This window comes from Dipteris shenzhenensis, chromosome 2, assembly GCF_047967505.1.
Source record: "Dipteris shenzhenensis isolate YYH24624 ecotype China chromosome 2, Dip_SZ_1.0, whole genome shotgun sequence".
In the NCBI taxonomy this organism is placed as follows: Eukaryota; Viridiplantae; Streptophyta; class Polypodiopsida; order Gleicheniales; family Dipteridaceae; genus Dipteris; species Dipteris shenzhenensis.
The window spans coordinates 46,743,377-46,768,530 of record NC_141597.1 but is presented as its reverse complement, the minus strand read 5'-3'; the positions used below and the strand labels follow the sequence as shown (position 1 = coordinate 46,768,530).

The 25,154-nt window shown below is 47.3% G+C and overlaps 1 protein-coding gene across 3 annotated transcripts in view; it reads right to left on the bottom strand.

Annotated features, from left to right (window-relative positions):
• Positions 1 to 25,154, bottom strand: part of APC7 (tetratricopeptide repeat (TPR)-containing protein) — a 158,079-nt gene that overhangs the window by 117,208 nt on the left and 15,717 nt on the right. For all 3 annotated transcript variants that reach the window (XM_087388798.1, XM_087388791.1, XM_087388782.1), the window contains one exon: positions 10,023 to 10,091. In XM_087388798.1, the coding sequence (XP_087244924.1) occupies positions 10,023 to 10,091 (69 nt within the window). The remainder of the gene's footprint in view (positions 1 to 10,022; positions 10,092 to 25,154) is intronic.

Here is a 25,154-nt window from a genome sequence, read left to right as displayed (position 1 = left end):
GTAGAGGCAGGTCCCCTCTTCCATCTAGACCACTGCATATAATGTGACACTCCAAGTGGCCTGCCATGATGATCCAATATCGAGTCATTCCACATCACTGGCTGCCTTTGAATCTCTTCACGAGAGGTGGGTGGAACTCTGCGAACTGTGTCTATGAAGCAGCCCCAAGCTTTCAGAATAGCAGCCATGAGAGGGAAAGGGGGGGATTTCAAATGGTCTGAAGTAAATATGCATCTGCTGCTGTCCAACCAATCTCCCCCATGAGAAGGGGTGCAAGACTGAATGCTGCGTGAAAAAATTCTTCCAGGGCTCCAGTCCAGGCATCAATCCTCTCACTACAAACTTGCAGAGCAAGGCCATACACTGCAAGTCCCTTCTCCTGTGGGGAGAATGAGGGTCTCCCAAGCCACCCTGGCTACAACATCTGAGGTGCCATCTGAATTCAAGTGAGCCATATGTCAATCCCCCAGACTGGAGTGTCCTCATCACTGATCCAAAAGCCATTGGATTTGTTCCAATTAATGTGTGCACCTGCCGCAATGCAAAACAAATCCAATGCGGTCCTGAATGAATTCAGTGTCTGTGGAGTGGCATCCAAAAATACAGCCGTGTCATCTGCCAACTCACTGTATAAGAGCTCATCCTCCTGCCTCATAGGAAGCCTAAGTCCTACAATTCCAGCTTGAGCTCTAATGTAATAGCTCATAGCCTCAGCCACAAAAAGGAATAAAAAGGGGGCTAGGGGGCATCCCTGACGGACTGATCTGGTAATCTCAAACCTGTCTCCCTTGACTCCACCAATAAGAACCTGGGCTGTGGGCTGATCTGTAGAGGGCTGACACCCCTCTGATCCATGCATTTGAGAAGCCAAAACGAGTAAGTGCGCCCTCCAGAAAGCCCCAATCTACCATGTCATAAGCTTTCTCAGAGTCCAAGAGTAGAATGGCCAGCCTGTGGCCATTATGCATGGCCCAATCCAAAGCCTCCCAAAATGAGAAGATGTTATCAAAGATGCTCCTGCCATGCACAAAACCCGTCTACGTATCATGGATAAGATCTAGTAGAAAGGGCTGCAGACGAAGGCTGATAGCTTTCGCTAGAATTTTGTACAAGGTACCCAGCAAGGTAATCGGTCTCCACTGAGACACTAAATTCCTGCAACCCCCTTTCAGAATCAAATGGATGAGGCCCTCCGTAAGTGAGTCTAGCATCTCACCGGAGTCCCATACACCCTGCAGGGCTGAGGTAATGTGATCCCCAATCTGATCCCAAAAAGTAATAAAAAATAAGGGGGTAAGTCCATCTGAACCAAGACACTTGCCCTTGTGAAGGACAGAGAGAGCAGTCCTAAACTCTACGTTGGTGAAGGGTGCATCAAGTAAAACAGTCATATCCGTTGTCACCAACCTAGGTAAGTGTCGCCAAATAACCACTCTAGCATCATCTGTGGCCTGAGTGTCTGGATTTGATGTAAGAAGGGAGGCATAGAAATCGGTGGCAACCTACACGATGGCATCTGGATGTGTCTGAAGAACTCCGCCTGAGTCAACAAACTATGAGACGCTCTCCCTGTCTCGGGCCAAGAGTAGAGAAGAACTGCTTGTTGACCCTACCTCCCTTCTGTGTGCAAAATGACTCTCTGGCGTGAAAGGCATACTCTGCTCTCCGATCTAAAAGTGACTGCTACTGAGCCCTTGCTGTAGCCAAGGTGCTCTTGAATCCAAGCATCTGTAGGAATCTTCTGCTCCTCCCTCTAGAGGGCAGCCAATTGCTGGCAGATACCTATCTCATGCATGAGGATCTCATCCCTTTTGATACGAGCAACTGAAAGATAAAAGTCACCGATATCAAAGAGGGCTGCAGCTAAGTCTGAAGGAGAAAGCTGCCCATCCTGCAAATGAGATACCCAGGGCCTTAACACTTTCTCTGTAAGGCCCTGCTCTGTATAGAAAGAATCTGGAATGCTAACACTGGCAGAGCGGCGCCTCACATGGGGATCTGAGACCCATCAAAACCACTGGAAAATGATCCGAAGTGAACACTCCAGCTGCAATGCAAACAGTACCACCATTGTCAAGAGCCTAATCATCCTGTCAATTAGGCATCTACAATCTCCTGTTCGACCAAGAAAATAGAAGAGAATGTGGTTGAGTGTGAAAAGCATCATCATGCCAAGCATCCCTGCCACTATACTGAAAAAGGAAGGCATCCCACGCTGCTCTCTCTAGGGAGTGAATGCCACCTTCCCTATCACCCCTTTTGTCTGAGGGCATTTCAGCCATGTTGAAATCGCCCCCTATAATCCAAACATCTGCAATATGTGACCAAGAGAGCAGTTCCTTCCAAAAAAGAACACGATCCCCTCTAGAATTGGGTGCATAAAGGTTTAAGAGACCAACCTTTTGCCCATCAATCAAAAGTATAATCCACTGAGCTCTGGAAGGGACTATGATCCCGTGTCCAATCACCAAGGGGAGTACAGAAGAAGAAACAGAAATGCAAGTACCTCCCCTGGTGCCCAAGGCGGGTGACCAAAAAGTGTGGCCTCAAAGAAGCTTACCCGACTTGGAACAATCCCTGCATCCAATTTGTGTTCCTGAATCATCAAAATGTCCATGGGACCCCCGGTAAGACTTGGATGAAGTTGGTTATGAATCAGCTGCTTGCGGTGGCAGTGAGGTACACCCCCGAGGCCCTAAACATTCCAACTGACAATCCTCATCTGTGAGAGGAAGAGGACGGATGGAAGATCCTACTCGACCCGGTGGCAGCGAAAGCCCTCTCCTGCAAAAAATTCCTCCTATCAAGAGGAGGGAAGTCAACTAGGGAAAGCACACCCCCCTGCTGAGGGGGAAACTCTGTCTTGGAAGATGTGCTCCCCAAGCGTGGAGGGTACAAACTTCTCTACCTCAAACTCAGCCCAAGTCTGCCAAAACTGAAAATGAATTCCTGCGAAGTACCTCTGGCGAGGAGTGCGAAGGAGCCTTGCGGAAGGAGGAGTGGAACCAATAACCCCCTTACCTCTGTCAGCAGGTGTAGACAGATGTGGCCACAACTGCATGACCTCAGCCACAATTTTGTCATTGTTTTCAAGTAAAGCACGGGTCTCTGCAAAAAGGTTCTCCCTAGATGAGCGCTCCTGTATCTGAACAGGGTCAGGAGCAGCAGTCTCATCTGCACATGGAACCAGACAGGGATGTCTCTTGCTTGAAAAGACGGGTCCGCGGCCCCGTCAATGGTAGCCTGAGGTACTGGCTCACCAACTCTGACAGGCACCCAACAGGGGACGACCGAAGCAGGACGTGCTGTCCTGTCCGCGCTGTAGAAGTACCAAGACGACAAGCTGATGGTCCTGGCTGTGAAGTCGAAGGTCTAGTAGCGCATGAGGCAGTAGGAATTGGTCGTGAAGAAGGTCCAGGTCGAGTGAAGCTATGAGGTGCACCTGTTGATCTTTTTGGTCTTTTCTTTTTCCTTGGGCACTCTCTGGCAAAGTGCCCAAGGGTCCTGCAAATCCTACTCTGATCCTGTCTCCCTGCAATCTTGACTCTCTGTCTGAAGAAGGAGCCATCTGGACGCTGAAGCATAATGTGGTCACCCAAGATGTTAGGGTCAGAGACAATGACCCTAACACGCGGTACCCCATCGGACCTGACTGCCTCTGCTGCTGAAGTAGGCATCTCTAGGAGAGGGGGGATCTCAGTAACCACTCCAAAGGCGGCTCCAATGGAATGTAGTAGTCGATGGTACACCTGAGGAAGGCCTGGAAATTTGATGAAGAGTAAGGTCGTCCGGCTGTCTTCCTCGACAGGATCAAACCCAAATGAAAAAGGGGTCAGAAAAATCCTCCTGGAGCCCAGTGCTAACGGACTAGCTTGAAGCACTGTACGTGCTACCTCCGAGGAGTCAAAAACAATCTGGAAGAAACCTCACTTAAGCAGACGAACATCTGAGAAGTGCCCTGCGAGGTCTCCAGATAGAACAGCGAGCATCCAGTCCCTGGCCTGTAACTTGGAAGGGACCCCCTCCATCCAGCGGACACATCTACCATCAACCCTCATCTGCTCCAGGTAGGGACCAATAGGCAGACCCCAATGAGCCACCATCCAGAAGAAGTAAGAGATCTTTCGTGGTCACAGGCTAGACCATATTCGTGGCCAAAAGCGGCTAACCACCTCCTTGGGAAGCTCCTGCTCCAACCAATGTCGCTCCCTCGATGGGGTCCATGCCACTGCCTCCAATTGAATGTGTCTACCGATGCGGGTCGTATAAGAAAAGAAGGGCACCTCCTCTATCCTGACTGAGTGTCCCAACCACACTAGCTAGAACCACTAACCTGGGGCCCACTGGATGTCCCTAAGACCTACGCTCCCACAGCCAAAGTCGCCAAACCTAGCTAGGATCGTGGCTATATAAATAGGCCACACTTTGCCCAAGCGTCCAACAACCCTGATCCTCTGCCACTCTATATCCTCTAGGGCTGCCAACTCCTCCGCCTCTCTCTTTGACTCCCTCGAACCTGGGCCACCTAGTCCCACCCGGATGAAAAGCACGTGCTCTTTGAAGAAGCGGACCCTGAGAGGTACTCCCGTCCGTAAAAACCGACCGTCCCAACAGTGAGGGGTCCGAGGGCTGTGCAACCCCTCCAACCACGACTCAAGGATCGCTAAGTCGATCTCGGCGATTCGTATGCCTACTCCTTGCAGGTGAGAGAGTGATTGTGCTCTGGCCTCTATATCCCTGGAGAGCCATCTCCAGGACCCAAAGGATCTCGCTGGGCCATTGTCCCACTGTGCCCATCCGATTTGCATCCTCTGTCCTAACATCCAACCATCTGCGTCTCTGACCTACGAGTGCCAGAGAATAGGCTGTCTCTCGAACTATTCCCTGTAGTAAGGGCTGGCCTGGATGAGTCCTCCTGAAGCCCTATGCCACACCCTGATCAAGCTCCTCACAAAGGGGGATCCTCTCACTGTGAGCGGTGCCTCCAAGGAAATCCACCTATAAGACTACTACCACTGCCCACCTGCCCGGGGGGTGTTCCTGAGAAGTCCCCTCTATAGGAGGAGCTTCCGGGGCTATGTGCCAGGTGTGAGACTCCGAGCCACTAGCTTGCTTAGGAGGGCCTGGCTCTACATCTCGAGGTCTATAATACCCAATCCACCCCGAGACTATGCAAGGATCACTGTCTGTCAATCCACTCTAGCACTAATGTTCCGTGTGCCGTCAGAACTTGATCAGAGAAAGCTGCGCAGCAGTCTTATGAGCTGTCCCATGCAACCCCTGTGGAAGCACCAACAGGATGCGATGTACCAGGATGTAGAGAGTAAGACCTAGTTGACAACAAGATCAATGCTTGCAAGGAAGAGTTTGGTCGAGCTCCAATATAGAAGCTTGCACCAAACGCTCTCTAGAACCGAGGCAACCTGCTGCTCTCCCGTGATATCCAACACCACCTACCACCTTGAATATCTCGTTGTATGTCCTCGTGGGCTCCACCTGAAGCCGAGACCTTTGGATGTCCTGGACCTCCTTCATGCCCGTGAAGAAACCTACGGATTTGGTCCAGTTGATCCGTGCCCTGGAGGCCTCGCAATAAATGGCCAAAGTCCCCCCTGACCGTCTCAAGGCTCACCACAGACCCCTCCACAAACAAAGTTGTGTCATCCGCGAACTCTGAGTCCAGCAGCTCATCTTCCCGTCGAATTGGGAGTCGCATGCCTGAAAGGTTGGCGACCGGAGAGCGCAGAAAATAACCCATGGCCTCTGCCAAAAAGAGGAAAAGGAAGGGGGCAAGAGGGCAACCATGTCGGACAAAACGGGATAAAGGGAATGCCTCTCTTGTGTGGCCATTGATGGTCACCTGACTAGAACTCCCTACATAAAGTGCTGAGATCCCTCGGATACAATGCTCTGAAAAGCTCAAACTCCTCATCGTGCCCTCAAGGAAGAACCACTCCACCCTATCATACGCCTTCTCGAAATCCAAGAGAAGGATTGCGAGAGGCTGAGCCTCCTCTCTAGCCCAATCCACTGCCTCCCAGAAGGTAAAAATGTTATCCAGCATGCTATGTTCCTAGACAAAACAAGTCTATGTGTTGTGAATGATATCTGGAAGGTGGGGTCTCAACCGCAAACTCAAGACCTTGGCTAAGATCTGGTATGCAGTGTCTAGTATAGTAATCAGCCTCCATTGCCGAATGTCCGTCTTGTCCCTTCCTTTCAGGAGCAAATAGATCCAGCCGGAACTCAGGGGCTGTAGGAGAGAGCCTGTGTCAAAAATCTCTTCGCAGGTCCGTAGGAGCGGAGTGTGGATATGGTCCCAAAAGAAACGAAAGAACATCGGAGTCAAACCATCCTCCCTTGGGCACCTCTGAGGGGGAAGGGCCTTGAGGGCCTCCCAAAGCCGTTCCCCGTGAAAGGGGCCTCTAAACACCTGCTCTGGCTTGGAGAGACCATTGCTGGACCTAGTCCCACACTACCTCTCTAGCCACAAGGGAAGCAGGGGTCTCCTCCTCTGTCTGAAACAACTATCTATAGAAGTTTGTAGTCATCTCTAGAATCTCCTGTGGATCCGTATGCAACTAGCCACGTGCATCTCTCAGCCGTTACAATTGCGGCGTACCTGCTAAGCGTGGCCCAGTGACCTGGAAGAGCTGCCAAGTCATCCTGTCCCCCTGTTGCACCCATCTGGCACGGGAAGAGAGGTATGAGAACTCAGCCCTCCGCGCCTCCATATCTTGCAAAATTAGTCGTGCGGCCTCATATCTATTGCTGAGCCACTGAGAGCCAAGCTCTTGCTCTTTGAGGCGCTATATGGAAGCCAAATCCCTCCTCAGGGCTCTCTCCCTCTAGTGCATGGCAAGCCTCCTCCTAAGCGCCTGGCACTGAAGCTCTGTGCTACTCCTCTGGACCGCCTCTGCTATCCAAGCTGCCCAACCCGCTGGGGGTCCTCCCTCTGGCTGTTGCTAGATCGCTGCAATAGAGTGCTGGACCTCTGCCTCCTGAAGCAGGCTATATGGGATGCAAATCCCCTTTTGGGGTAGATCCGGACGGGGCTGCTCTAGGTGAAGTATGATCGGAGAGTGTCCGACATCGTGGGACCTGCTAAGATGCCAGTAGATCCCCCTCTTTGTAGAGCCCAGTCCCCCGCATAAAAATGGTCCAAGTGCTCCAGCAGCCCATCATGTCTCCTCATCCCAAAAGAAAAGTGTACACTGCCTAGAGTCCTAGTGAACTCAGCCTCTCGCCAAGGGTCTCGACCACTAATCGCAAAAACAAACTGCTCCCAGGTACTACTCTCTGCTGCTATTGGCATCTCTGAGAACAAGGCCCCACCTTGTTTGTCCTCCACAAACTCTAGATTGTTGAAGTTGCCTCCTACCATCCACAAGTCGACATTTGAGAGGCACTCTGTCAGGCATTTCCAAAAAGTCGGCTGATGCTGTCTACATAGACGTTCAAGATCCATGGTGTCCTGAGGCCTCCCGCATGAAGGCCCATCCACACTGCCCTGGCTTCGATCAGCTCCCCGTGGTCAAAAACCTCAAAAGCCACTAAGCGAGGCTGAGATACAAGCCCCAATACTCATACCGACTACTGGAACCGGACCTCAGGCCCCCTACCAGGCAGGAGGGTAGTGTCGGTGCGCACAATATCAACCGTTGTGAACATATGTTCCTAGATTAGCAGGAGGTCAACTAACCGACCTACCAATGCTCACTACAACTCCTGGCGAAGAATCAAGTACTAAGGCTAACTACGTGCACGATCGTGGAGTAAGAGCAAGTTCCAACTCACCACTGTCAAGCTCATGAGGAAGATGTCGAAGAGAACAAAGCTCACCTATTGAATCGGGACTTCTGGGCTTGGAAGGAAAGTAGTCTATGTCCGTGCGCCTACGGACCAAAGTAGCCACCGGCTCTACTCCCACCTGAGAGCCTATTGCATCATGAAAGAGAAATCTGCCCCAAACACCTCTGCACATTGCTGTAGCATCTAGTGCTGCTGTGTCGGATGAATCCTTGCTTCCGGTGGTAGCCGGATCACTCCTACTACCAGTCCTGAGCTTGGGCTCTCTGGGAAAGCCAACGAGCCATAGCCAAGCCACAGGTCCAGCAAAACATCTCCAACGCCCACCTCTCCTCTCCTGTGGAGGCGGACTCCATACCCCAGTGTGGGATCCGATCACACTTAATGAACCCCCCTTTCGAGGTTGCAGAATCAAAACTGTCAACTCAAGAGACAAAGGATAGGAATCTAGAATAGCTAGATTGTTCCAAGGCCCCTAGCGCTAGAACTCTCGCGGCAAGCGAAGTCTTCGTCTCAGTTTCGGGTCCGAGCCCTGCGAGTGGGTCATGCTACCCCTTGATTCCTGACATGAGGCCGAGGTCCTCTGCTGCAGGGGGGCTCTCACCTACTGCTCTGGGGGAGGGTCTGGGTTAGGGGTCGGACCCTTGCCCTTGCCCTAGGGCTGAGGACCGGGAGGGGCACTTGAGGAGGAGCGCTTTGCTATAGAGGGAGGAGCAAGGGAGGGGGAGGGCAGGGGGCCGGTGATGAGGGTGATAATCATCTATAGTGTCCCCTTCCTGCAGGTGTAAGCCGTGAAGCCGTTTCCTCAAAAAGTCACCTCTGGCCTCAGATACAAAGGGGCAAAAGTATCCCATGCATCTTTGGTTGTCTTACAAAATCTGGTGTGAGGGATAATGAATCTCTTGCATGCAAATGCAATAAGGCATGGACCTAGGCATCCCTTGCAGTAGCACCACCTGTAGTGGATGCGGTGGCAGCGGGTGCATGTGCCTCAAAGACAAGTCTAGTCTCTAATCCAGATACATTACCACAGATACCAAGAAATGGTGCACCAAGTACAACCACATGGGATAGCTGTTCCCATCAAGCTTGTCTTCATCTAAAATCATTCCAATAAGTCAATGTTGGCTGTTGCAAATGAGAATCCCCAAAAAAGAAAGTGATTTGCAAATGTCAAAGCCTCAAGGCTATCACTACAATGTGGAAGCTGCTCAAAGGCTGACACAGCTCAAAGATGGACACAAAATCTGCAAATGTCAGCCCAAAAATGATGGCAAAAGCTCTGCAAATGTGAATGCCCAATGAAGTTCTCAAACACTGAGCGAAATGCAATAGTACTAGGCTGCAAGAAGTGCAAATGTCTGTCCACCCAAAGCTATCTCGCAAGTAATCTATCTTGCAAAAGTGAATGGCCCAAATCTACCTGTGACCAGAAAACGCATTTCGGGCACCCGAAATGTGTAGAAACGTTTTTGGCCGAAACGTTTCATAGAAACGTGCAAAACATGGCATTTAGGGTGAAACGTCCTGGGTACAAAATATACTATTTATACTGTTTTTCTGCGGCGATTCAATCGCGCCTCCCTTGCTTGCTCTGCTACCTGCAAAACACTCTACTCTACCCAGCCTAAGCCCTCTACTCTATTTTCTTGCCAAGCCCTCTACTCTACCCAGCCTAAGCAAACTACTCCAGCCTCTACTCCAGCCTGCTGCCTAAACCCTCTACCCCCTTGCTAAACCCTCTACTCTACTCCCTTCCTAAACCCTCTACTCTAGCCTTCCTTGCTAAAGCCTAGATGCAGTATTATTTATGAAGTATATATAATGTACATAAAATACAATATTCTTACGCAACGCGGAGGTGTACGTAATGCAAACGGTGACCCGTGAAGTGCCAAGCGTCCGTGCACTACACGGCACTATACGGATAGTTGGAGCAGCCAGTTTAGGTGCAGTAGGAAATGGCGTAGGAACCTGTCGCGGCTGTTTCAGCAGCAGGAATAAATGGAAGCCACTCCCACTCTTACTATCACGCATATCTGAAGATCTTGCCATGGTTGCTTTTAAAGTTGTCTTAATAAAGTCAATCTGACCAAATTGTCCCAATCACTAGTCAATCACACAAACCTGATTTCCATAATCAATGTATTTATGAAGTATGATCATTTGACCGATTCATTGTAAACCAAGGAGATCTTGTAGCTTTTACATACCAAATTCTCTGCTCGTGCAGCTGGAGCCAAATCATTATTCGAAGTAGTTGCAGACATTAAGAAACAGCCCTGCAAGAGAGCCCAAAGTAAGACCAAACCAAGTAAACATCTACTTTAAACCCAAAAATTTTAAAACTAGAAATAAAAAATAACCCAAGTAAACATTTACTTTAATCTTACAACAATTTGAAAGATATAACTATGGGTGTGTGCCTAAGGGCTAGGAATCCTATGCTAGGAGTGTGTGAGAGTAGGGTGTCCTAGAGTCCTAGGGTGTCCTACAGTTGTGTGGGTGTGAATGTGTCTAGAGTCCTAGAGTTAGGTGAGCTAGGTGTGTGAGGTGGAGGTCTAGTGACCTCACCTATGATGTCAAAAGAGAAGGCTGCCCAGCCTATAAATGAGGCCCTATGTACTTGCTAAAGAATCAATCAACATCATTTTGCCTCAATCTTGTGTCCATCATGTGATTGTTGTCCACCTCTCTCCTTTCTCCCAAGTTCCAACATGTGGTATCAGAGCTAGCATGGAGATAGCTTCTCTCTACTTGGTGTCCATGAGCAAGAATCTCTACCTGTACCTCCTAAATCTGCCCGATTTTGTTCACTGTCTCTTGCCTAAAGCTTGATGTTGTTTCTATGCTGGAAAGGACGACCATAAGCACCTGGCTTCCTAGTCATGCTACAAGAAATGGCGTTGTTTATACAACCTATGCAATGGCTTCTTGGTCATGCTACAAGAAACGGCGTTGTTTCTAAAACTCAGACTTCAATATGAAGGGGCTTGTCGAGTTGCTCTGGAGGGTTGTGCTGATGCTGCAAAAACACCAGGAAAGAGATGTGGCACTGGTTGCTGAGTGTGCAAACGAGCAAAAAGATACCCAGCTATCTGGTCGCGATTTCATGCGCTGATGTCTACTCCTCCATCAAATTTATCAAGGGCAACAATGCGCTGGTTTCCGTGTTCAGCATTATTGATCGAAAGACCAAGATAGCGCCGGACAATCCGAAGGCAAAGACAGTGCAGAAGCCACACGGGGAGATTGAGCTACGGGAGCTGGAATTTGTGTATCCAACAAGGCCATAAGTGACGATCTTCAAGAATTTCTCACTACGGGTTGGAGCAGGGGACTCTTTCTATTAAGGTGCCTTGCCTCTGCAACACGGGTTTCTTATTTCTAATCTCTTTTCGTCCAGTGAGGTGGCTCTACGTGATCGTGTGGTTATCCCAAAAGGCTCAGCTGAAAAGGCATCGTCACATTTCACCTTGGCTGATTTTCCATGAAGCTTTTCTGTTTGCACTATCTATTGTTCACAAACATACATTGATTTTACTTCCTTACTCAGAATTGAAGCCTTAGGGATGTAAAATTTGGGGCTTTTGCAAAATTTGAGTACAAACATATGTGATTAGCCCAATTATTTGGGGATTTTTGCTCCATTTATCGAAATTAATTCAGATTGAGGTCATCTACTCAACACTGGTCACTCTCAGCCCGACATTTTGAGAGTCATGCTGTAATTACCTCACGCAGCTGCTCCTATGGGCTTCATCAACTCGTTCTTTGAGGGCATTCATGCCGGGATCTTCATCGACACTCGGATTCTGGATGTGCATACACCTGTATGCAGCAGCTGTGCAGAGGACATCTCTCATTTCGAGAGATCTTTTATTCCTTTATTTCCTTTGGATATTTGGGTCTTTTGCCCGGGTTGTCCCCCAAAATGAATGTAATGAAGGGTTGTTGAGTGTTATTGAGTCAAATAATGGTACTCTGCCATGGATAGTACTCCTAAAATGATTGTATTGGGTTTTGAGTGTTTTAAAGATGTCTAGGTCCTAGGTCTATACCCTTAGTCAATTTACCAAGAAAACCCCAAGATACATAAGAAACCAAGAGTCCTAGGAGTGAGTACTGGTTGGGGCCATGACTTGGAGCATCCCAGATACTACTGCCGAGAGAGGAGTGAGATATTGGTAGGGACCATCAAGGAGCATCCCATGTACTATTGCCGAGGGATGAGGTCATCAATTTGTGGGGGGGTATGTAGAGTCAAACTGATGCATGGGTGTGTGCCTAAGGGCTAGGAGTCCTATGGTAGGAGTGTGTGAGAGTAGGGTGTCCTAGAGTCCTAGGGTGTCCTACAGTTGTGTGGGTGTGAATGTGTCTAGAGTCCTAGAGTTAGGTGAGCTAGGTGTGTGAGGTGGAGGCCTAGTGACCTCACCTATGATGTCAAAAGAGAAGGCTGCCCAGCCTATAAATGAGGCCCTATGTACTTGCTAAAGAATCAATCAACATCGAGTTCATTCTGCCTCAATCTTGTGTCCATCATGTGATTATTGTCCTTTTCTTTTCATTGTTACATCCAGATGTATTTGATTATGTATGATCAGACTTAGGATTCAGCATGGGTGATGATGCTTGTTTCAGTAGCTCCACCCTTACTGTGATTTGTATCAGGTTTTCTTTCAGTCTCATAGACGCATCGGTCTTCCGAAGACTCTAATAAAATTTCTTTCTTTCTTTCTTTCTCCTTTCTCCCTGGTTCCAACAATAACAAGGTTAAGGATGGCTTGAATGCTCATAAAATCATCCACATAAGACCAAGTTCTAGACACAAACAATGCCAATCTAACACAAAAAGTTCATGATTCCAAATCCTTGATAAATATGTTAATAGACTGTAAATGAAAAGTGGTGCATCTGTTTCCCATATCCATATGTTACAAATAACCCATGTAACCAATATTGGCACGCATTTGATCCAATGATAAGGCTTCATATTGACACCATCAACATTACTCCTCTACGAAAACCCTAGCCAACAGCAAATAGTGATAGAGCAGCAGCCATGTCAAGTACATAATCCTTTTGTCCGTACTAGCTATTGGGTGTGGAAGTGTGAACACTACAAGTGAAGACAGAGAGATATACTGATGGCATAGAAGAGTTTCATCACATCATGCACATTAGCATTGCACACCGGAAGACTGAAAGCATGCTAAGTACTATCTTTGTTCTGCTCTTAGCAATCACCAATGAGCCAATGTAAATACAACTGAAGGTTTCCCTTAACTAAGGGGGCAATCTTTATTCTGCTCTTGGATCACCAATGAGCCACTAAATACAACTGAGTTTCCCTTGATATAGGGGGCTGAATTCGACCTCTGGATCCTCAATGGAAATGCTGGATCTACGAACTAAAGAGGCTAGTATTGGCTGAATATGACTGATCTTGGCTACAGATGATGCCGAGAACTGCTCCCACATAAGCACTAGGTATGTAAAGGCTATAGAGCCTACAAGGGCTGCTTGCTGCCAAGGCTAGTGGCTGAAATGCTGCACTAGACGATGCTGGAAGGCTTTGGCCTCCTTTTAGAGCCCTAAAGGATCCTGAACTGGCCAACCAGATCTGAGAAATTTACAAGCTAGATCTAGTATGTAACAGCCGTTTCCAGAAACTGAATCACTCTGTCCACAGACCCAACCTAGACTATGCATTAACAAATTGTCTATGGACAACTGACTATATCTGAGCCAATAAAACACTGCTGCAAACCCATGTGGCTACTTTGAGCTGACCTCTTGTTGGGTGGTGGTTATTCGGTCCCATGGTGGCCAACGTGGCTGTATAGCAAAGAGATCTACCCGCTAAGGAGGATCCCACATTGATGGCAGCAGCTATGATCCCGGCTGCAGCTGTGAGGGCAGCCCTTGATGAAGACCCTTGAGCTCTTTGTCTCCTGCAGTCAACCACTTCCCTTAATGCCCCAATGTCCTCCTGGAAGCAGGCTGAACTGTTCTCCGAAATCACTCATCAATCGGATGGTTTGAGACCTGAATGGAATCCCTTTTACAGGCCCCTAAGGGGCCCCAAAATAACCGACTGGATCAGCCCTACCAGCTGACCAGGTCAGCCAACCAACCAGCCAACCTGCTGGTCTATAAACTCTGACCCAGTCAGCCTGTTGCTGACCCGCCTGGCCAGGTGGGAGCCTGCAACTGGCACAGGCTACTTCTGCCCTGCCCCGAGTGTTTTCCAGGTCTTTGCCTGTCCAGAACTACATGCCCAACAGTCGCCTATATACTCTAGGCATCTCGCTTTCATGCTGGACCTGCCCCAGCCCTGCTATACCTGTTTCAGTTCTATACAGAGCTCTCCAAGCATCCAAATAGATCTGCACATTGGCGCCTCCTGTCCCGGCCTCTTCCTGGTCCCCCCCGTGCAGCCTTTTCATGCTCCACCTGCTCCTATGTTCTGTCAAATGCACTGCGGGTCTGTTCCAGCCAACTTATCAGGTTGTACTGATGCTGAGATCATGCTACTTGGCATCACGGCAGTTTCAGGCAGACCTCATGTCCTGCTGTCCTTCGAATCTGTCCCAGATCTCTCCAAGCAGCCAAGTACATTTCCATCTTGTTTTCTGTGTGCGCTTGCTGCCCACATGGCAGCCCATGTGCTACCCAGGAGTCAGCCTAGCTTTCCCTATCAAATCAGCCCATATGGCAGGCTGAAACGCTACCCACATCGCATCTAACAAACCCTGGTCCACCTTCCCCTTGCACTCCTCATTTTGCGCTCACAAATGGGAGGTCACCATCTATACTCCAACACCCCGTCTCACCGAGACATTGTGGGCCATCCCAACACATTGATGCAGATGCTCCATCAGCCCCCTTGGAGAAATCCCTCTAGAACGACTTGGAGGCGTTGGTCGTCCTTTGGTCTTTCAACCAGTGGCTCCTCCTCCAAGTCCACACACTAGAACCATCCTAGTACACAGGTCCAACCAAAACATAGCTCCATACTACCCGAGCTCCCAATGAGCTCTCAAGCAAACTCTCTTCTGGCTTCCCCACACTCTATCCTCCTGTAGATGTCCCTATCTTCACCACTGAGGCTTCAACAAGTCCACCATGTTCACCTTTCAGCACCTTGCTTCCGAGCTTCAAAGAAGCACCATAACTTCCTCCTCTGACTCCAGGAAGGCATACACCTTCCAATTTCTTAACACCTGAGAAACACAAAGCATAGAATCTACCCAAAGCAAGCTATTGTGAGAAGTGCAGCGGAGAGCACACAAACTGCGAACTGGAAAGCGAGAAAGAGAGAGAGAAGACTGCACACAAACTTGGGGAAAGTGCCTCTACTGCTGGCAGAAAACCCATTGCGACTAGTGAGAAAAAATGAGGGGGCAGCCCTTGTATATAGGACCCCCGCTCCTGCCCAAACGGGGTGTGAGAACCCAATTGTTAGGATTATTATTATATTCTAGGCAGTGGCCAATGTAATGTAATAAGTGGGTTAGGGGCACTTTTCCCTCTTAGAGGTTTTTCCCCCTAACCACGGTCTGATCTCTAACTACGGTTAGTGATTAGATAGGGTTTTGGTCACTTAGATAAAACCCTCATCTCTTTCATTGTACTTCACTTCAGTTCAGTACACTTTGGGGGGAACTACGTTCAGCTCACTCTCTCTATTTTGCTCACTCTTGCTCTCGCTTCCTTTCTTTCTCACATTTGGTATCAGAGCAGCTCTCCTTCCCGGACCTGCTCCCTAATCCTTGCTCTCCTCATCCAGCTCCCGCATTTCAGCTCCATCGCCAAGCTTCCTGCCTCAAGTCCATACAGCTTCATCGCCACCTGCAGCCTCCATTCCGTACAGTCCGTACGACTGTACAGATTCCGTACCAACTACATGCTCTCGTCCGTACACAGTTGTACAGCTCGTACAGGTTTCACCATACAGACGTATGATTTCGTCCGTACACATGCGCCATTCGTACAACGGTACAGACTGACATTCTGTATTGTCCTACATTCCGTACCTGCTACTTCCATACATTCGGTCGTACAGTCGCCCGTACACTGTACGGATTCCATACAGTTTCATACTGATAGCTCGTTGCAGGCTGAAGGTGTTTGTCATTTTTTGGCAGAGTTCATTTGCAGGTTTAATTGTGCATTCAGCCATTGTTTGGCTTAGCTTTTGGGAGCACATTTGGAGCTTTAGCAGACATTGCAGTTGATTTGCAAGTTTTGGAGAAATTTGGGGCTTTTGCAATTACACTACAATTTTGCAGTGAAATTTGGGGCTTTTGCAAGCAGAGTGCAATTTATGTAACAATTGGGGCTTTTCGATCATTTGCCCTCTTCTGTATGCAATTTCCGCAAGAATTAGGGCTTTTGCATTTGGGTTGCAATTTTGCAGGTAAAAGAGCATTTTGGAAGTTTGCAAGCAATTCTAGACTCAGTACGAGTCAATTTGCAAACTTTTGCCACTTTTTGCAGATTTTTGGGCATTCAGTAGAGCAGTTTGGTGCATTTTGAGCCTTTGATAGGCTCTGACAGTATTTGTCACTGTGGGTAGATTTTCTTTGCAGATTCTACTTGTGCATTTGACATCCCAGAAACGGATTTTACTTAGTCAGTTTGCTGTGTTTTTTGAGTTTATCTGGCAAAAATGGGTCAGAACAACCCCAATGAGGTGTTCGGAATTCTCACACAGGAGGATAAGTTGGATAGCACCAACTACTCCTTGTGGAGTTTCATGGTTTGCAATATCTTAGTTGGCAAACATCTTTGGGATTATGTCAATAGAGATGAAGCAAGACCAGATACAGTGGCCACACCTGTCACTCCTACAGTTGGAGGAAGGGGTAGAGGTGCAAATGCAGCATAAGTAGTTGGAGCTGCCGCTCCAGGAGCTCCCACAGCAGAGCAGAAAAGATTAGAGATGCACAAGCTCTTTTAGTGATTTCTCTCTCTCTCAAGAGGTTCATTATACCTCACATTCGGTTAAGCAAGACATCAATGGCAACTTGGGAGATACTAGAGAGTATGTTTGCAACAAGAAATGATGCCAGAGTTTCCTTTCTGAAGCGAGAGCTTTCCCATATGCATATGGATGAGGGAGATTCCATGAATTCTCACCTCACAAAGCTTCAGGACTTGAGGGAACAATTGCTGAATATTGATGAAGTCATTCCGGATTCAAACATGATAACCGCCACTTTGAATTCTCTTCCCGAGTCCTATCTTGGTTTCCACACCTCGCTGAATTTGTCATTGAGGGGGGGCAGCAATCCTCTCTCTTTTCACGAGTTGGTAGGACTTCTGTTGCAGGAGGAGCAGACAAGAAGAAATATGGCAACCCGAGCTGGCGAGCATGCCATGCTTTCCAAGTTCAAGCCCAAGGGGAAAGGTCAACCAAAGCAACATGCCAATCAGCCCGCACATCAGCATAAAGCTGATTCAGGACAGCCCTCTTATAAGGCAAAGGGTGATGCAGATAAGCTGAAAAAGAAGGGCATTTGTCACTATTGCAAGAAGCCAGGTCATTATATTGGAGAATGCAAGAAGCGCATAGCTAAAGAAAAGAAAGGGGATTCAGGTATGGCTGTGTCAAATGCATCAGCTCCACATTCTCATGATGGACTTCAGATTTTTCAGTGGGTAGTTCGGATGCTACAGCCACTAATGATGATGACCCTTATGCCTTTTTGACTTGTAGTTATGATCCTTCAAAGGATGCATGCTCTCTCGGTGTCAATAAGACACTGTATACTTGGTATTTTGACAGTGGTGCTTCAAAGCACATCACTTCCAAGAAGAGTCTTTTTGTATCTCTGCATCCTCCACCTACCACAAAGAAGGCGACTTGTACAAATAATTCTTCTTATTCAGTGTGTGGAGTGGGAGACATTATTCTCACATCCACTGATGGCACAGATTTCAGAATTTCAGATGTACTCTATGTGCCAGGCATAAAGAAGAATTTGCTTTCAGTGTCCTCTCTTAATAGAGGAAGATTTCAGGTTGTTTTTTATGATGATAAGTGCGGTGTCAGAGACAAAGACAATGACTATGCTTTCATGTTGTCTAGCACTTTGTATCGGGGTCTTTTTGAGCTTGATCTATATGAAAAAAGATCCGATCTTGCATTATCATTGAGCACTCCCACTGCTGCGATGCAGAATGTGGAGTTATGGCATGCCAGGTATGGGCACATGAGCTATGGCAGCTTAATGGCACTTCAGAGGCATGATATGGTTGATGCATTGCCTCCTTTAGAGTCACCTCCTCCTCATGCATGTGAAGGTTGCATCCTTGGCAAGATGCATAGACTTCCTTTCAAAAAGGATGGTGCAATGAAAGCTACACGGAAATTACAGCTTATTCACAAAGATGTCTGCGGTCCCATGAGGACACATGCTTTTGGGGGTTATATTTATTTTGTTACATTCATAGGTGACTTCACCAACTACACTTAGGTCTATGGTCTCAAGGAAAAATCAAAAGTATTTATGCATTTCAAATACTTTGTGGCTATGGTTGAGAATGAGACAGGACTCAAGGTGCAGACACTTCCGCACAGATCGAGGGGGAGAGTATATGTCTCATGAATTTGAGGCATTTTTTAAGGAACTATGGAGATGGATAGATGCATGCTTACAAGTAAGAAGTTGCCTCACAGGTTTTGGCTTGAAGGCCTCATGTGAGCAAACTATATTTTGAATCGGGCTCCCACAAAGGCTTTAAAGACAATCACTCCCTATGAAGCATGGCATAGGAGAAAGCCTTCATTGGACCATTTCAGAGTTTTTGGTTGTGTTGCATATGCCCGCGTGCCTGTGGAGTTTCGACACAAGTTGTCAGATAAGGCACTTAAATGCATTTTTGTGGGGTATAGTTCACAAAGCAAAGGCTATCGTCTCTACAATCCTACTACATGCAAGATTTTTGTGGGGAGAGATGTTATATTCTCTGAAAATTCAGCGCATACACATGCTGAATTTCAGATTCCAGTTTCTTCAATGATGTGTTTAAGGGGATGCTTCCTATAGCATTTGGTTCCCCCCCTGAAAACCAGAATTTACAACAACCCCCTCCTAATCCACATGCCCCGATTCAGCCACCGGCTGATTTTGTACCTCCACAAGGTGTGGATGAAGTTGTTAGGCAAGAGATTCAAGAGATACACGCAGCCAAAACAGTCCCGAATTGGTTGCTACAGACTCTCAGGCAGAGTAGGCTTGAGGCCCCATTGCCTGGCAGGACTCGTAGTGCAGCAAGGCACGCAGGGGGAGCTCTTTTAGTTGAGACAGCTTATGCAAGGACTCTTCTTGATGAAGAGGAGCTTGACTCTTTTGAAGAAGCAAAGGATAATGTGCATTGGATGCATGCCATGCACAATGAGTTGCAGTCCATAGAAAAAAATCAGACTTGGGATGTGGATTTGCCACCAGGTAAGGATGCCATTGATACCAAGTGGGTTTTCAAGGTCAAAAGGAAGCCAGATGGGTCTATTGATAGGTACAAGGCCAAGCTGGTTGCCAAAGGCCATGCACAAAAGAAGGGCATAGATTATGAGAAGACTTTTGCTCATACATCTTGGATGACCACCATAAGGTCAGTTATTGCAATGGCTGCAAATTTTGTTTGGAATGTCCATCCGTTGGACATAAAAACAGCTTTCCTTGATGGGGACTTGCAGGAAGAAATTTATGTCAAGCAACCTCCTCGATTTGAACTTTCGGGCACACAAGCCCCACGTGCATGGTATGCCAAGATAGATGCATTCCTAGCAAGTAAGGGATTACACAATAGTCCCACGAAAAGCGCCCTCTACATCAAGAAGGATGGGGAGGATATTTTGGTCATCATTCTTTATGTAGATGACATTCTGCTCACAGGGTCAAATGAGGATATAATTGCAGATTTCAAAGCTGAGTTGAAAGCTGAATTTGACATTAAAGATTTGGGCATGTTAAATTTTTATTCGGGGATCCAATTTATACAAGACAAACGTGGCATCGTTATGTCTCAATCCAAGTATGTGCTGAAACTCTTGGATAGGTTCAACATGCATGATTGTAAGCCTATTGCCACTCCCATGGAGCCGGGGCTGAAGCTTACTATGTATGATGCAGGTGAATCAGTGGATGTCAAACTTTACAGCCAAGCTGTTGGATGCCTCATCTACTTGTGCAATACATTGCCCGATACTTAGTATGAAGTATCTCAGGTAAGCAGATATATGCACATCCCAAAGACAACACATTGGCAGGCTGTAAAACGCATCTTCAGATATTTGCAAGGCACAAAGTCTTTTGGCTTGATGTTTCCCAGGGGGGGTGACTTACAGATGCATGCTTACAATGATTCAAATTGGGCTGGAGACTATGATACCAGGCAGTCCACTAGTAGTAATTGTTTCTTTTTAGGCAATACTTGCATTTCTTGGCTGAGCAAGAAGCAATCTACAGTGGCTACTTCCTCATAAGGAGCTGAGTACAGGGCAGCTTTCACAGCAACAGTTGAGTGTGTTTGGCTGCGACGTTTGTTCGCTGATCTTCATCTCATATTGGAGGGTCCTTCTCCAATTCTCATTGATAGTCAAAGTGCTATAGCAGTGGCAAAGAGTCCTATGTTCCATGCTCGCACGAAGCACATTGACGTTCATTATCATTATGTCAGAGAGAAGCTGCATGCAGGGGAGATCAATATGATCTATGTGTCAACACATGACAATGTTGCAAACATCTTCACCAAAGCACTTCCACGTGAGAAGTTTGAGGCATTTCGGAGTTGCCCTAAACTTATCTCCTTTTGGGGATTGATCACTACCTTGTACACCACATTGGCACTGCAGGGGGGTGTTAGAATTATTATTATATTCTAGGCAGTGGCCATGGTATGTAATAAGTGGGTTAAAGGCACTTTTCCCTCTTAGAGGTTTTTTCCCCTAACCACGGTCTAATCTCTAACTACAGTTAGTGATTAGATAGGGTTTTGCTACTTAGACAAAACCCTCATCTCTTTCATTGTACTTCACTTCAGTTCAGTACACTTTGGGAAGTGAACTACGTTCAGTTCACTCTCTCCATTTTGCTCACTCTTGCTCTTGCTTCCTTTCTTTCTCACACCAATCTCCCGAAGTAACTAGTGAAGCCAAACTTCCTTACAGTGTGCAGAACAAGAGGCCCGGTACTCAGCCTCGGTCGAAGACAGGGCTACAGTGGGTTGCCTTTTACTGCTCCATGTGATTGATGTTGTGCCGACATGAAGCAATAGCCAGTTGTCGAACAATGAGTGTATGACTCTCCACCCCAGTTTGAATCACTCTAACATAGTAGATGGATCCTGGACTGCTGCCTTGATTGATATAATAGCCCTCAAACGAGTACCCTGGATGCACTTGAGGACCCTAATGCCAACATCCCAATGAGTCTTCTTCGGTGTCTGCATAAATGAACTCAATAGCCCAATGGAGTAGCACAGATCCAACCTGGTATTAAGAAACCAGATCAAAGATCTGATCAGCTCACGGTATTGTCCTGCATCCACTGGCTCACTAGGATCATACTTAGACAGTTTGGTGTTGGGGTCCATGGGAGATAAGAGATAGATCTCCACTGTGACATGTGAAAAGCATTTAGAAGCTCCTGAACATACTGCTTCTGTGACACAAAGTAGCATATTGTCCTGAGAGTGGCCATCTTGGCAGCTGGAGCGAAGATGTCCTCATAATCGATCCTAGGCCGCTGTGAGTATCCTTTGGCCACAAGACGGGCTTTATGTTTATCCACAATCCCATCGGGTGGTCTTATAGATTCTAACTCCAGGTCCATTGCTTTCTTCAATGCTCCTGAGAAGCACTTCCAATACTGATGAGGGTTCTTTGTCTTTTGTATACAAGACATCAAGGAGTAATATTTATGAAGTGGGGTTGCCTCCAGAACCTTCTCCTCGGTATGTCAGGATCTACGTGGTCCGCCCTCTTCCCTGAGCCATGAAGAAGGAATATCTGTTACCCCAGAGTCACGGGGGTTTTCAATCAACCACCGGGGTACTTTCTGATGACCTGACCCTGAACTCTTCCTTGCGGCTTGAGGAGGTGTATCATCATCTAGGTCACTATCCGGATCACTCTCAGGTAGATCATCTCGAATAGCTGCTAGTACCTGTGGTGGCTCAGGCACAAGAACATCAATACTATCATCATCATCATCAACCGGCTCTATAATAACAGGTGGCGCCTCAATCATAGTGATAGTGGCTGGAATCTGTTCATAAAAAACATCCCTGCTAAGGACAATCTCTCACCTCAAAGAGTCATACAACTGGTATCCTATCGACTGGGAGTTGTAGCCCACAAAGATCATCTGCGTGGATTTAACACCCATCTTCCCCCTCTATTTCTTGGGAATATGGACAAAGGCGTCACATCCGAATACACAGAATAATAAAAATCAGGTTTCCTCCCAAAGTAGGACTCAAAGGGAGTTACCTTCGCACCAGCAGAGGTCGGAGAACGGTTGAGGATATGTTATGCCATAGCTATAGCCTCTACCCAAAGGAACCGAGAAACGCCTCGGTATGCCAACATGTGCCTAGACATTTCCACCACGGTTATGTTCTCCACTCAACTACCCCTGCTTCCGAGGCAGTCCATGTATTGGCAAATTACCATTTAATGCCCTTTGTCACACAAAATTCCTCAAAGATAGTGGGAATAAAACTCTCCTACTTTATCAGACCTAAGGGTTTTGACTGTGAATCTTGATTCATTTTCCACAAGAGCACACCATTTCTTAAGTCGGGAAAAGTCCAAAGCCTTTTGAGCCAGGAAATAAATCCACATAAACTGGCTGAAATCATCAACTAGCAGCATGAAATAAAGCGCACCTCCAAGTCTAGTAACTGTAATAGGTCCACAGAATCCACGTGAACCATCTCCAGAGATGTAGAAGCCCGTCGCGATGCCTGCTTTGGAAATACCTCTCTATGTTGCTTCCCTCACATACAAGATCGACACTGTCCATGCTTGCTGCCCACATCAGGGAGACCAAGAACTATTTGTTCTCAGACAGCTCTGCGAAGTCCAACATTCACGTGACCAAAGTGGAAATGCCACAAATCATCGAAAGGGGTAGCCATATCAAAGAGAGACCTGACAAAGTATATATACCATGATCCACCATACTAGTGTGAGCTACCTGGCCGGTAGCCTTATCCCTGACCTCCACAAAATCTTCATGAACAAAATCGTGGCAAGCCTGCAGGTCTCATACACTGACAGCAAATTGAAACCAAGGGCTAGAACAAACAGTACCTTCAAGAAGTGCATCCCCCCTTTGTCGTCGTGAATGATGTCGAGACTGCCTTCACCACGAACTTGGATGATAGAATTGTCGTTGATGCAAATATCTCACCCCAAAACCACAAAATCTTTTGAGTCCGGCTGGAGATGGGCTCATATTGCGAGATGCACCACTATCGACAATCCAGGTCCTGGAATCTTTGGCAACCCCCTCTCCAAAAGAGGTGCAGAGAATCGAGAATCTCAATGTGGATGAAGGACGGAGTAACGGCTGCAAAGGAGGAACCGGTACCCTTGCTAGCTGTCCGTAGAGGACATTTCCTCCAATTGTGACCTTTTGGCCACAATGATTGCACGAATGCTCCGACTTGAATGTTTCATTCATTGTATCTGCCCTCTGTCAGAGATCTGTATGCCTTGATTCTTTCCCTTTTGTGGAGCTGTCAAGGCCTCTGAGCTCCCATCATGGGAAGGGCTCTGAATCTCTCCTCCTGGTTGAGCACCATTGGTACCAATTCTTCCCAAGTCAATGTATTCATCCTACCACTAGTAATCAAGGACGAATAGAATGCAGAATACTGAGAAGACAACTTTAGAGGATATCTCCTTCTCCACCTAAAGAATCTCCTATTGAAGCTCTGGGAGCTTGTTGATATGCTCCTGCATCGATGAGGAATTAACACCCTCATCTAAACTTCTAGAGAAACTCTCTTCATGGGAGAGGTCCTTTTATACAAGAATGCCAAGTGCTCCCATATGCTTTTGGCTACCATCACATGCTTCACATGATTTATAATTTGAGTACAGTTCAGAAAATGAAAGAATGTACCCTTGCATTGATTTTGTCCCAGAGCTGAGCCGAATTCTCGGCCTCCTTTTGGTCTAGGATCCCTAAGTCCATTGTGCACGGGGGTCTGGCCTTTTTACACCCACCAAGATGAAGTATGCTAAGTCATATGACTGCAAGATGGACTCTATCATAACACGCCAAACACTGTAGTTATTCCCATCCAGTTGACGATCTACTGGGAAGGTGGGTAATACCAGAATCTTCACCTTATTCTCTGCCGTCTCTGACAGGATAGCCATGTCGAACGGCAGAGGAAGTAGATAGAAGGAGAAAATTGGGTGGGAGGATAAGAGAAAGCGGTATGAAGGAAGAAGAGAGGCAAGGGGCTTTTGGCAAAAGACAATGAAGAAAATCACCTCCTTGTCCTCCTCTTTGAAGAGCTCCAAACAGCAGCCCAAAATACTTCATAGCTCGCTGGCTCCAGGCCCACTTCACAGCACAAATCTTTAGCCAACCTTTGGCTCTGATACCATGTGAGAAGCTCAGCGGATCTCAACGACCAAAAGAGAGCACACACACAAACTGAGAACTGGAAAGCGAGAAGAGACAGAGAAGACTACACATGAACTTGGTGATGCTTTCTTTGTTCCTAGCTCAATTGAGTGCTAGTTGGGCTCTCATACCATGTAGAAAAACAAAGAGAGGCTTGTCCAAGATAGAAAGTTCACACAACATGCACTACACACATTCAACTTCTGTAAACAACTCAAAGAACACACAATAAATTGAACTGTGAATACATTGCAGCAACCAAAATAGTGAAATCTTGAACAAACAGTCAATGTAGGGTTCCAACAAGGTGAAGAAACCTCTGCTGCACCAGAACTCCCGCTCCACGCAGGGAGAGGTTTAGGTAGGCTAGGGGAGACAGGAACAAGTGTCAAGAGGCACAAGTAAGGAAGAACTGTACCAGAGAGACTAGGGTGGAGAGGCTTTTATTTGGGCTGGAACTGGTCAGTCAACTGAGCAGCCTCGTTGGCTGGCTGACTGGCCTGCAGGCCATATAAAGGACCCACTGGTGACTGCAGGGTCATTTCCACAACAGTGGGGGATGCTGTAGTACAGCCTCTTACAACTCATGCTGCACCACGTGCCTGCCCCAAAAAGCAGGGCATAATAACACCCTTACAAAGTATCCCCAGGCCATCCTAATGCTCCTTTGATGGGGCTCAGGCCAGC